Source organism: Crocodylus porosus, unplaced genomic scaffold (genome assembly GCF_001723895.1).
Source record: "Crocodylus porosus isolate Cpor-Errol unplaced genomic scaffold, CroPor_comp1, whole genome shotgun sequence".
Classification (NCBI taxonomy): domain Eukaryota; kingdom Metazoa; phylum Chordata; order Crocodylia; family Crocodylidae; genus Crocodylus; species Crocodylus porosus.
Window position 1 is genome coordinate 40,112,885 of NW_017728947.1, and position 13,139 is coordinate 40,126,023.

General features: G+C 41.3%; 1 protein-coding gene across 2 annotated transcripts in view; it reads left to right on the top strand.

The window, feature by feature from the left end:
• HSD17B12 (hydroxysteroid 17-beta dehydrogenase 12) overlaps nt 1-13,139 on the top strand; it is a 133,883-nt gene that overhangs the window by 43,911 nt on the left and 76,833 nt on the right. For both annotated transcript variants that reach the window (XM_019551604.1, XM_019551603.1), the window contains exons 2-3: nt 2,500-2,546; nt 2,765-2,840. In XM_019551604.1, the coding sequence (XP_019407149.1) occupies nt 2,500-2,546; nt 2,765-2,840 (123 nt within the window). The remainder of the gene's footprint in view (nt 1-2,499; nt 2,547-2,764; nt 2,841-13,139) is intronic.

Here is a 13,139-nt window from a genome sequence, read left to right on the forward strand (position 1 = left end):
AAAAAAAAAAACCCGCTGTAACTCCAGTTCTACCACCTGGCCAAAAAAAGACACTTACAGCTTTGGGGCTAGGAGGTAGTTTTAATTTATGTTGGGGCCTGAGGGCAGCCCAGAATATATCAACAGAAGTGTAGGAATAAGAGCTGCATCTTTTTGTTTTTGCTTTAAACCTGCATGAAGGACAGAAACGTGTGCAGGGAAATAAATTCCTTTTAGTGGACTGGTATAAAGGGGGTGTAGCTATTTGTAGCACATGTTTTGAGAGTTGGCTTGTAGCTGCATTTTTTTCCTGTTTTTTCTAGGTGGTACATCAAGGCCTGTAACCATAGACCTACTGAGAGATTTAAATTTGCGTTCTGGTGGGCAAACTAGCTCTTTGAAGCCAGGACCCCTTAGCTGAGAGGAACCTCTGAAGGGTTGGGAAAACTGTTCCTGTTGTATGCCTCATCTGAAGTCCCCAGTCTTCTCTGCTCGTTCTATTGAGTGACAGCTACTCTTGTTGGTTTTTAAGATTTTACTTTAAAGAACAGAACACTTGAAAGTCATGTAAACATTCCTAGTAAGAAAAAACAAGTAAAAAATAATTTGTACTATACATAAAATCTTTGAATTCAACATTTCTCCGAAAAGTGCTTAAATGACGTGTAGGAAGTCTTGGTTCCTGTCTTGAGGAGCATATGATTTAAGTTCATCTTATAGGTTTAATCAAGGAGCACATAGTGTGGGAAGACCAAGCAATAATGACTTTTTTAAACAAAAACTTTTAAAATTTGAGAACTTGCTAGCCTAGATTGAAAAGGTTAAGAGAAGATGAGGCTATGAAGATGGTGAGGGAAAGATGCAACATGTTGACTTTTTTTCCAGCGAGGTGGGAGTTGTTCTTTTAGAGGTCTCCTAAGGTGACTTCCTCACCATAAATGCATCAAACTAAACATCTAAGTCGGGTCAGCTTAAATGATCGAACTACAGTATCATGTTAGTATAGGTTTTCCCTTTGCTTTATTCTTTTGTTTAGAATATTTTGTTGGGGAAACAAATTGTGTGATAATGCATAATATGAGACTTAAGATCAGTAATAAAATAGGAGCACGTTAGTCCTTGAGTGAAGAGGACAATGTCCCTTTGCAGAACTACAGTCCCATCTAGCTAAATGGATCACACCTTTTTATACATGGCTGGTTGCAAGCAAGTGGGCACTTGTGCACATACTGTTCTAAAGAAACTGGCATGAGCACTTGAAACCAGCTCCCAACTCACTCATTAGTCAAGCATAAGCAGCCCTGTTGATGGTACCTAACAGCCATAAGTGAACTTCAGGGGAGATGATGGCTTCTGTTTTAAGTATCACTAGCAAGACTTGTAATAGGATGCTTCAAAAGAGAACTTGTAGCTGCCCAGTCATGATGTTCAGCAATTCCTAAGAATTAGCTGTGCAAGATTTTATAGAATAAAAGCTGATTAGGGAATTGGACTAAGACTCCCGGTCCAGCTTGTCTAATACAGTAAGCTTTTGGGACTCGGGTACTAAAAATGTACTTTGTCATGGAGTTGAACAGTGGGGGGGGGGGGGAGAGCAGCTGCTCTTACGTAAATTTTAAGGGTAAAATTTAATTATCTAGACCAGGGACTCCCCAACTCTGGCATTCATATCCCTGGGGGTATACAAGACATCTTGGGGCATCTGCAGGACAATTCTGTAATGTCAGATTTAATTGTAATTGGCATTTAAGGGGTTAAAAAGAGCACACGTATGCTGGTAGGTATGGAAGGGAGTATGTAATGAGAGAATTTGAGGGAGGGAGGTGGGGACAGTCCTCTAGGGAGGTAAGGGGTTGGGGTGGGGGCAGACACCAGGGGTAGGCAGGTAGAAGACAAGTGGTAGAGGGACAAGGTACAGGGGCCAATACCCACTCCTCACAACAGTGGAGTGGAACATGAATTTATGATGACCTTCCATTTTACATATAGTAAATTGCAACGGTTTATAGTTTACATGTATGGAACCTAATTATTGGAGGTGGGTGTATATCACCTTGGATTCAGGTAAATATGGTAAATGGGAGTGCTAATCTAGTTCATAAAGAGATCATTAGGCAGCAGTACAATGATAGCTGCTGTTCAGTGGCAAAGAATTGCTGAAAGGGCACTGTAGAGTTCAACACCGAAATAAGTATTAAACTTGTACAGGCATTCATCAAACTCTTGATCCATTCTCCCCCTCCCCCCCCCCCAAACTTTCTCTAACAAGCGGGCTCCAAGCTCTTATTCCTCATACTTCCAAAGTTTCTTGCGCAGACGCAAGAAAAACAGATGCTTCTAATTCTTTTTTAATAAAAGCTTTAGAAAAACAAGAGTCATACACCACATACGGGGAATTGATTTGAAGGGCTGTTTTGTCAGAAGTTCATTACTAGCCTGGTAATGACCACACCATTGCTGGATGTTGTCAAGGCAGCTAATGGGTTTTTTCTTCCTCCCTTTTTTTTTTTTTTTTTTTAGTGGTCACAGGTGCCACAGATGGAATTGGAAAAGCCTATGCAGAAGAGGTAAGGCTTTTTTTCTTTAAAACTATACTTGAGTACAGATACAGACACATACAGATTATATTCACACAAGTGCACTAGCATAATGACATAGTAGTAGTATTAGTTTTCCTGACTTCCTGTTCCTGGTCAATATATCCTGTATCATGTTTCCTAGTAACTTTTTAGTAACCTGGAATGTAGTTATGATTTGGTTGACTTTGTATCTCTTTGATTTTCAGTTAGCAAGGTGTGGAATGAAAGTAGCTCTTGTCAGCAGATCTCAAGAAAAGCTGAATCAGGTTGCCAGTGAAATAAGTAAGTATTTAACTACCTTTTTTGACCAACTAAACTCTTTTTATTTCAAGATAAACATATCACAGCTAAAATGCAAATGTTCTTGGGCTCACTAATTCTACATGAATACAATTTTGTAAGTGTTAATTGCAATGTTAACATTTTACATTTTTTTTTTTCAGACAAATATAATTTTGATCTTGCCTCAAGTGTCATTTGTTCATTACTTTGGTTAACTCCCTCCCCCTTCCCCCCCCCCAACAAAAAAAACAAAACCCTGTAATTGATCATCTTTTCAGAGTTACTGGGGGGGTGGGGTTAGTGAAACTGGGTATTAACTCCAGAATGAGGTGTTTAAAGCTGTTTTGTTTTTTTCTCTCTTAGAATTCTAAAAGATGTTACTGAGTGGTATTTTTTTTAAGGATCTGACCACTACAGTACTCTTCCATGTGAAAAGAACTAAGATTCCTGTGTAGTTTACCTAATTGCTATGAAGCCCACTAGAAAACTATTCATCTGATTTTCATTGGTAGTTTCTTATTACTTCTACTTCAGCAGTTTTAACTTTTTAAGTCCAGTGATCCATGTGGGGCCAGTAGAATTCCATGAGATGGAATCCCTTGTTTCCATGTGCTTTTCTTTAAGTGTAGGAAATCATTTGGTGCTTGACTAAAGTTGCTAAACTTGTGAGATAAATTAAAGTTTTAAAAGTAACAGAATAGACTGTGATGCAGCCTTAATTTGTTCCTTGTCTTTATGCCTTTTGTACAACTCTTAATTGCACAATTTAGAATCTTTTTTTTCATTATATTCCTCCTTCTGTCCTTACACAAGTTGGATAGTTCTTATTGAATTAAATGGCAGAGATGGATAAAATAAACCCAATCTCCTACCTTGTTTCCAACAGAAGTTGGAAAGCGTATAGTAAATGAGGTAAACTGCAGAAAGATCAGTTCTTAGTTAAGGCATACCATGATAGTGGGAACAAAATTATAGGCATACTCACTCTTTGAAACTCTAAAAATGGCCAAAGCGCTCTAATATTGGCCTTGTGATGCCTTAAGTCTATACCTCATGCTAACATTTTGAAGCGCCTCTGTGTGTGAACTCTGGAGGGTGGTGGGACTTGTGAGTTTCCCAGTCTCCCAGTTCCAGGTTGCTTCAGTAGAGGAGCAATTGGGGCCTATATGTCCGTCTATGTGGAAATTATCCTTTTCTTTTTTTAATGCTTCATAGCGCATGTCCTAAATCTCTCCACCATGGAGGCATAGTATCTATAGCTGTCTATGCCAGAGGGGTTAGTGTAATAGTGGGTAAGTTGCAAGAACCAGACTAGTCCTAGCTTGTCCATGCAGATTATATTCTTTACATGCACCTGGGATGCATGTACAAAATCAGAACTTGTTTTTGAATAACAGGCCCTATTGGTACCGAATCTACTTTTAAATGACTTCTTGCTCCCCTGAGCTTAAGTCGTGTATTGTGTTCCTTTTCATCACCCTTGGCTGTAGGACCAGAACCCTGTAGCTTCCTCAAGTCTTGTGCAGTCTGGCCTGGAAAAGACTGACCTGGCTGGCAGCTGCCCAGGAAACCAGGCAACATGTAGCTGCACAGTTGCCTGTCCCCTTCACAGCACTTACTCTTGTTTAAAGTGGGAATGGGGTATCTGCACTGAGAGTACAAAGCTCTGTTGCCTTCTTTTAGGTAGTTGGCTTAATCTACAGTCATCCTTGGTAGACAAGCAGCCACATCCTTCTCAAAAGCCCTTCACAGCTGGACTACCTTTTCTAGGAAGCGGTGGCAGCTCCTTCTGGCTGCTGCTGCCACAACTGGCCTTAGCCCCATGGTATTGGCAGGGCCCCCCACGCACAATCCTGAGCCCAGCCCAGCCCATGCCTGCTCCAGACTCAGCTTGGTGGAGCAGACCAGCTCTGGAACTTGCACTTGCATCCCTGACCCTGGCCTGCCCTGCACCTGCTCCAGACTCACTTGCCTACACTGAGCAGTGGGCAGCCAGGCAGCAGCTGTTGCTTGGTGCAGGGGAAAAGCAGCTCCCACCCCTTTGCTCCTGTTTGGTCCTCCTTGCTGCACCTGCCCTGAGCCCATGCCTGGGCTGCCCTGTGGCTACTCTCTGCTGCTCCGCTGGGTGGCTTTGAAGTGGCAGTGAGGGTGGCAGAAAGGAGTTGCATGGCAGCCTGGGCACAAGCTCTGGGCCGCCACAGCAAGAAAGGCCCAGTAGCATCAAGGGAGAGTGGCCACTCTCTTCCCTCACACCAGTCAGCAGCTTCTGCTTGGTGTGGGTGGGCAGTCTGGAGCAGGTGCGGGATGGGTTGGGGCTGTACACATGGGTTCTAGCTGGTCTGCTCTTGCCAGTGTGAGTCTGGAGTGGATGCGGGGAAAGCAGGGCCCATGTACTGTTGGCAGTGGCAGGGAGGAGCTGCAGGGTGTGTGGGGTCTGGGTTCTTGTGGGGGAAAGAGGTGTGGAGGGGGGTGCTGTCCAGCCTGTGGCAGCTTCCCAGAACTGCCTGTGTGGCCAACGGACCCAGATAACTCCCTGTCACTGCCCTAGGCTAAGCAAAAGCTAACTCCTTGGGAAGAAACCTAAGAAAGTTGGACATCATCTTCAACACTGTTCAGATTAGAGTAGTAAAATGGTCCATTGCTACTTCCTGAAAACAAATTCCTGGGGAACAGAGCTTCCAATATTAGGAAGCAGATCCTTAAAGATCAGCTAGAGAAGCTTGAAAATCCATATTACATTGGAGTAGTATATGGTTTAAGTGGCACTTGGTGTACTTTATACTATATAAGTCTGACGTGACTGAGGGGGTCTTGGCCTTGTGTCCCAGCTCCAAAGAAGAAATTCCTAAAATTCCTTTTTGCTCTTGGAGACAGCAGTTTAAGTACTACCCACAGCAAAAATCCTTGAAACCCTGGGGAAGGAGGAATATGGGAAACCCTCTTGGCTACCTACAACCTTGGTGTTTCAGGAATAATATCAGTTTGTTGTAATCTGGCTTTTTCTTTTGCCAGCGTATTGTAGTCAAAAATATTTATGCAGAGGTAATTTCTTGATCTTATTGATCGCATAATCATCAGCTGGAGGCCACCTTATGCATTTCCTTTTTTGGGAGGGGGGGAGGGGACTGAGACAAAAGTCCAAAGCTTTCTTGCCTTATTTGGGGATTTAACATGGAAATGTGCTCATGACAGCCATGATAATAGAATACATCACCAGGCCAAAAGAGACCCAACTATTCTCCTGTCAAAGTTGTGACAGTTGTACTTTGTCATCACATGACCCCAGTAGCCCTACATCTCCCTTCTTCAGAGCACAGTGAGAGACTATTTGGGCAGAAACATTTAAGAAAGCCTCAAGTAGTTCTGAAAGACTTCTCCAGGGTGTCCTTCTGGCAGTGAGGGTACCTTCAAGTGGACCTGCGTGCCAGCTTCACAGGAGGCTAATCTCAGCTTCCTATCTGTATTTTATCTCTTAGGTGTACAGCACACTACAGGATCAATCTCAAAGGGTCATTCTCAAGTCTTGCACAAAACTTCTGGTTTTAAGATGGGTTCTGACTTAACCTCCCTGCTTTTCTTTTTTTAAGCTGCAGTCAACTAAGATGTCACAGGTTAGATTCTTTTTGCACTAGTTTTTCCAGATAAACTCATTTAGAGAGAACCATGTACATCTTATCTTCAGTAAATGCCACAAAATCAAAGACATTTTAAGAGGCAGCCAGATCAAATTCTTGTGAGTATCAGATCTGCTAGGTTTTGGCCAAGCATTTTTTTTTTTTTTCCCCCTTCTGGAGAGGGGTGCTTATTCCACTCCAAGCTCATGTAGTCTTTGTAACCTGCCTGACTAAAGTTGGCAAACACCTGAACAAGGCAAAAGTCTTGGAGAGAGTGAGTTCAGGTTGGAGTTTAAGCCACAACTTGCTTCTCATCATTTACTGATGTAAAATTTTAAGTAAGATTCAGGCTTTTTTCTTCAAGCAGACCTTTACTTCTCTGCCGCCTCCTCTAGGGGTAACTGGTTGGTTCACTGACTTTTTTTTTTTTTTGTAACTTTTTTCATTTGTAATGTGCACAGATTATCACTTGAATGAGTAACAGCTACTTGGTTTACAGTAACTGTGATTCTTAAAAATGTGTTGCTGATGCAGATTCTGTACTCTGGCTTTCGTTGCCACTGATAGGAACCCACCAGTAGTATTGCTATTGGCAATGGACCTGATTCTGGATTGCCTTCTATCTGAAAGGAGCACAAGGGCATGCCCCCATTTGATGTTACTACCCACAGGCATCTGATCTTGTACCCTGTAGGTGTATACCACACTGCATGAATCTGTGGGTGGTGTATGTCCATGACACAATTGGTATGATGTATGTACTCATTCCTTTTGCACAAGTAGATTCTGGTAACATACTTTTTTCTGAATACTGATCTTGAACCACAGGGGCCTGATTTTAAAGAAGTTCTCTGAACTCCAAACTAACTGCAGTTAATAAGAGTTATATTATGAACATGTAAACTCTTTAAAAAGCCTTTGGTGTATGAGACCACTACATTTCTTAAGTTGAGTGCCCAAAATTAGTGGGCGCTTACCATTTTGGACCTAGGATCCTTTCCTTCAGTTCCCTGTTGTTTAAAATAGGTTGTTGTAAAGCTGAGTGTGTGGAAATATCAAGGGACTACAGTGTTTGACAAATGAAAACTTAAAGCAAAATTCATGTAATACAGAATTATGGTATGGCGTGTAAGGTGCATATTGAATGAAGATAAGATAATATTGCATAATTATTCAGAGAATGTAGCACATTGCGTGCATTGAATGAGCCCTTTGGAAAAAGTGATACTGTAAAGGTTTGGTTTTTGTTTAGTTTTTTTTAATGAAGTTTAACTTTATTATGAACCTGGAATGTCTCACATCTCTCAACAGGCTTCTTAAATAGATGCATAGTCATAGTATATTATGTATTGAACTATGAACTATAGTACCTATTGTGGTGTTAAACATGTCTTAACAAGCTTATGAGAGGGAGGTAGGAAGAAAATGTCATCTTCTGTCACTAGTTACAGCCTTTCTAGACTTCAGGCATATATTTCTGCATAGACTTGAGGCACTTTTCAGAAAATGCTTGCTTAGTTTTAAGTTCTTTTTTGATTTATAGAAAAATAGAGTAGCTTATGGATACAGCTGTGGATTTCTATTTGAAATTGCTGGGTTTATCTTGTGAATCACTTTTGTAAACCTAGAATTGTGTGGAATGCTGTGACACCCCTGAAAGGATCTCAAGGCACCCCATGATGTGGCACCCTGGTTTAGAATTGCTGATCTAAATTGCTGATCGGTGTCTACAGCTTCAGAAATAATACAGCAGGGCAGTGAATATTCCAGAAGAAACTTTATATACTACATTACATTGCATGTGTAATGCTATAATGCATACCAAGTTACATGCATAGTACCAGATGTGTTGGTCCAAGTCTGACTTTTTTTTAAAGCAAAAGCTTGAATGACTACATGTTGCCATTGGGAACATTGTGAATGGACATGAGAGGTACTGAGTTATGGTGACTCATCTCCTGGGGGTTGAAATACCAAGAAACTAGTGAAAACAAGTCAAAGAGGCAAAACCATTTTTTGGGAGTTTTACCTTCAGGGCTGTTGTCAAAAGAAGAGTTTGGTATCAGTACACATTTCTAGCTGGTGGCTTCCTTTTGGGCAGGCTGGGGTGAGTGCTGCATGATATTAAATGAGGCAGGAAGAAAGAGGCCATTCAAAAGGTAGAGTGTGGTAGAGTACAGTACTTCATGGTTCAATTTGTTCTCTCAGTGGATGATAACCCTCTGAGTTTTTGATTCTTTACAGGTTTCTTTTGGCACTACATAGACCCAGTTTGAACAATCTCTTATGAGAATTCATTCTGTCTAGCAACGAATTCAAGTTAACAAGGTTTTGTCAACCTGTACTCAAGGAACAGCATGACTGGAACAACAAATGTTTCTTTACTGCTAATACTGAATGTAATATTGAAAGGAAAATACCAAATCTTTTTCAGGAGTTTATTCTTCCAGAAAGTAGAATCTTTTGTTTCTTGGTTACTTTTAATTGCATAAGCAAGTTAACTTTAATCCTTTGCTTCAGGATTCCAGTAAACCATTCTTTACCACAGCCAGGTTTGCCACAACCTAAACGTAATCTTTGTTTTGATTACAACTTCCACGAGGGTCCTGAACTCACTTTTACATCCTTTGTGTAACTGTTAAACAGCAGAAACTTCTTGACCTGGATCTCAAATGTTCCTTATAGCAGCTAGATCTTGATAGCCCAAGTTTTTGTTGCAGGGTTTGGATTTGCTGTCTCAAGACATGATCACCCAGATGGCTAACTTTTTTTGTTTCATTTTTACATGAGAAACAGTAAGGTACTAATCCACTTCTCCTGTGTTTTACAGGAAAAAAATCTGGGTCCTGCTGCTAGTATCAAGCACTTCTTCACTATTCACTGGACAAGCAGGCTCCTGTCTTAACTCTTTCTGGTTGCTCAAGTGACAAAATTCCTTAAGAGGAGGAAATTTGACACACTGTCTTCATGACAAGGCTTTTGGTGAACTTGCAGACCCATCACGTTGCCCTGACCGTAGTTCCTGGTTTTGTTTTGTTTGTGTGTTTGTTTTTAATTTGTCCCTAGGTCATTCCTGAATCCAACTCCTGACCTTAATGTGATCTCTGCTGCTTGGCTTGGGCTTCATGAACCTAGACTGATTTGCAGCTTCCTGATTCGGGTCCCTTGACATTTTGCTAGTTCTGAAGAACACCTGTAGTTGGGTGGAAACAAGGAGCTCTTCAACTAGAAATGGAGGATTTTAGGAGGACCTTGGTATGCTTATAGGTAACAGCTGACTGCCTGTGAAAGGCCAGTGTGTTCCTAGGGTGCATCCAGAGAATTATTTCCAATAGAAGTAGGGAAGCATCTCTTCCATCCCCTGTATACAATTTACTCATCTTCAAAAAGACCAACTCAAACTGACATGGGTACAGGAAGAAGATCTAGGATGCTCAAGAAAATGATCAGTCCTTCAGTTATTTCCTTGTGTGTTAGAGCTTTGTCTGTCTGGAAAACCAAGGCTGAAAGAAGATATGACTGTGTTGCTTATAAAATGCATCATGGTAAATACTAAGTCAGTAAAAGCTGTTAAGCTTAAGGAGAACACTAACACAGGAACAAATAGGTATTATCTGACCATAAATAAATAAATCTAGGCTGGAAGTGGAAAATCTTCCTAAATATTAGAGCAGTGGAGTTAATAAACAGCTTTCAGTTGGAGTACTGAGGGTAAAAAACAAAAAAAAAACCCGAACGGGGGTGGGGGGAGGGAATGGGACCAAACCTATTGCTGCTAATATGGACCTTGATTTTTTTTGTTTGTTTGTTTGTTTTTTTGTTTTGTTTTTTTACATAAAAAAGATTCCCCTTCTTCCATAAATTTTAAGGTACCATACCATCAAAGGAGAGGACTGAATTTCATGATGTCAAAAGTCCCTTCCAGTCCTGTACACAATTGTGAAACATGCTAGTATTAATAGCACAATACCATACTGTTTGGCCTGGTGAGGTCAACTAGGCTTTGTAAATCTAATGGTGGAAAACTTGTTAATTTTGAAGATTTCCAAACTAGATTGGACAAGGCAGTCCAAGAGCAGGGGGCAGCAATCTTCGTTCAGCAAACTGAAATCAAAAAGGTTTTTTCATGACTTGGATCTCTGGGATTTCACAGGCCTGCTTACGTATGTAGACTTCAGCCTGTTGTCAGCATTTAGTGAGTGAAGCCCATATTATTCCCACCAGCCCTGCCAAGTTGGATCGCTATATAAAATTTAATAATAAACCTCTCCAGAAGAATCGCTTTGATAAATAACATTTGTTTCTCAGGGATAAATTGGTGATAAGCAGCACAATTAATCCTAGTTTCTTCTTATCTTGCACAGGTATTATCCAAATGTACTATTCTGAATTTTAATAACTTCGTGGAAGAGAAGACATAGATTTTTTTTTCTTGCATTGCTGCTGCAAAAATCTTTTAAATAAAACATCTCGTACATATGATTGAAAAGGCATTAAAGTGCAAAGTGAAACACAAAATACAGTTAACATTTGTTTAAAGATTGTGCTTATATTGCATCCTTCTCTAAAGCCTGTGCAGCATTCCTGTTGCTTAGGTGGAAGTCCATTGAATTGTATATATGCTATACAATGCACTTACTTACAGATAAGTGTGACTGGGCAGGCAGCTGCCATTTAGTAAAGCTAAAAATAATATCCAAAGACTGAGGAAACAGTTTCTTTTGACAGAAGTCTAAAGGGACCACCTTACTTCAGAACTTTATGACCAGAATTCAGTAGTTTATTAAAACAGTTCAAATCTGTAGACATTGGACATTTTATAATTGGCCTTTATTTGTCAAACACGAGATGTGTGGTCAGTGTTTCTCTTCAGTTTATTCTATCAAGGAGGGATGTGGACAAGCCCTGGGGGAGAAGCGGTGAGGGGGCTCAGTTCCAAGAGTTGGGGGGGCTTGATGAGGATGGACTGCTAAAAGCCTTACCCAAACGGTCCTTGGTTCCGCTGCTGCTATACATGTCTTTCAAGCAAACATTAAGGTACAATTCTATCACTTAACATTATTACAGAATGTGATTACACAGTAGCATAATTAGGGGTGGGTGAAAGGAGCCCCAGATGCCAACTGAGGGGTGCCAGAACTTGTCCATCACCTCCTGAAGTCCATGCCTCCAGTGAGAGCAGCTTTGTGGTGTTACTCTTGCAGCAGGGATGGGCAGACCACACAGGGCGGTGGCAGCAGCAGCCAGGGACTCTTTTTTGGGGAGTCTTAACTGGAATAAGTAAGACTCCTGCACTGTCCCCCCTGTTCTTTGAAACATACCTCTTCAACCAGTTTCCCACAGGGCTTGCCCAGGGTGCAAACACTGCTTGTTAAAAGTCTGACTAAAGAAAGTGGTCCCGTTTTAATTCCAGCAGGACTATCTAATAAAATACTACTTGACATGAGTGAAGGCAAGAGCAGTCTGTTATCATGAAAGGAAGCTAGGTCCTTTTAAATAGCTCTAATCCTAGAACACCCTGTCATAGGATAGGATGGTTATTTGGTGCAGTATCTCCTGGTAGTGCATGTTTGGTACCAAATGTATTGAAATCACTTTACATTAAACGTATATTTGTATTTTATATAAAACATGTAAAATATATTGGTAGAATGATGCTTTCTCTTAGTGTGTGAAGCATGCATTCTTGATATCTTCACTTCACTTGAGTCTTTTTTATTGGAGTAAAAAAAAAAAAAAAAAAAAAGAGCAAGCGTGTAAATGTGTTTGCTCAGAAACTATGTAAGCAGTGAGGTGCTTTTGACTGCTTTTGTTGGACTAGCTGTATACATGTGATAAGGGTGTATGATAGTCCTGGAGATTTGAAGGCTGACAGTGATCCATCTGTCCAAAAGATTGGTGAACCACTGTTGTAGAGCTTCCAGAACTTGCAAACTATTTCTTGGCTTTAAACTCCCAAAACTTACTTGGAAGTGTTAATCGGAAACATAGGAGTGACAAGAACTTCCAGGCCATGGAATTTGGTCCCCTGCTGTCGCAAGATATCTCCTCAGTTGCATTTCATGGTGTTCAGACCTCACTTGATATCCAGCCTGACTTCCCCAAGATGTTCCTGGAAGGCTGTGCAGAATATCTTTGATTAGGCACCTTGGAATTTCCAACGTAAGTGTTTTTTGGGGGTCTGCTGATACGATAGATAATGATTAATGAACTGTATCGGTGAATGCCCATCCGATTAACTGATTATTTAGTAATAGTGCAAGGCATTTTAAACTGCTGACATACATCAACCCTTTTTGTTTTTGTTTTTGCATTTTGCATGTATGCATGCACTTGCACCTTCTGCCTGCTCTGGCCCTCTGAGGAAGGCAGTGACTGTCTTATACCCACACACCTTGCCCACGGCTCCCACCTACAGACTGTGCTGCTGTCCCTGGTAGGTGTGATGGACTTTTTCGTGGACAGCAGTGCTGGGCACCTTTGGAGCCCCAGGACATGCTGCTGCCTTGGCACTGGTAGGCTCTGCACAGCTGAGCTCCCACAGTCTCTAGGGAGAAGCTGCTTTTGCAAATGTGCCCGGTAAAGTGCAGTGTCCCTTGCACATGGTTTTACCCCACCCCCATGCAGCCCACCATCTCTGCAGGAGTCCTGGTACTCTGGCTCTTGCTGTGAATGCAGCGTTGCC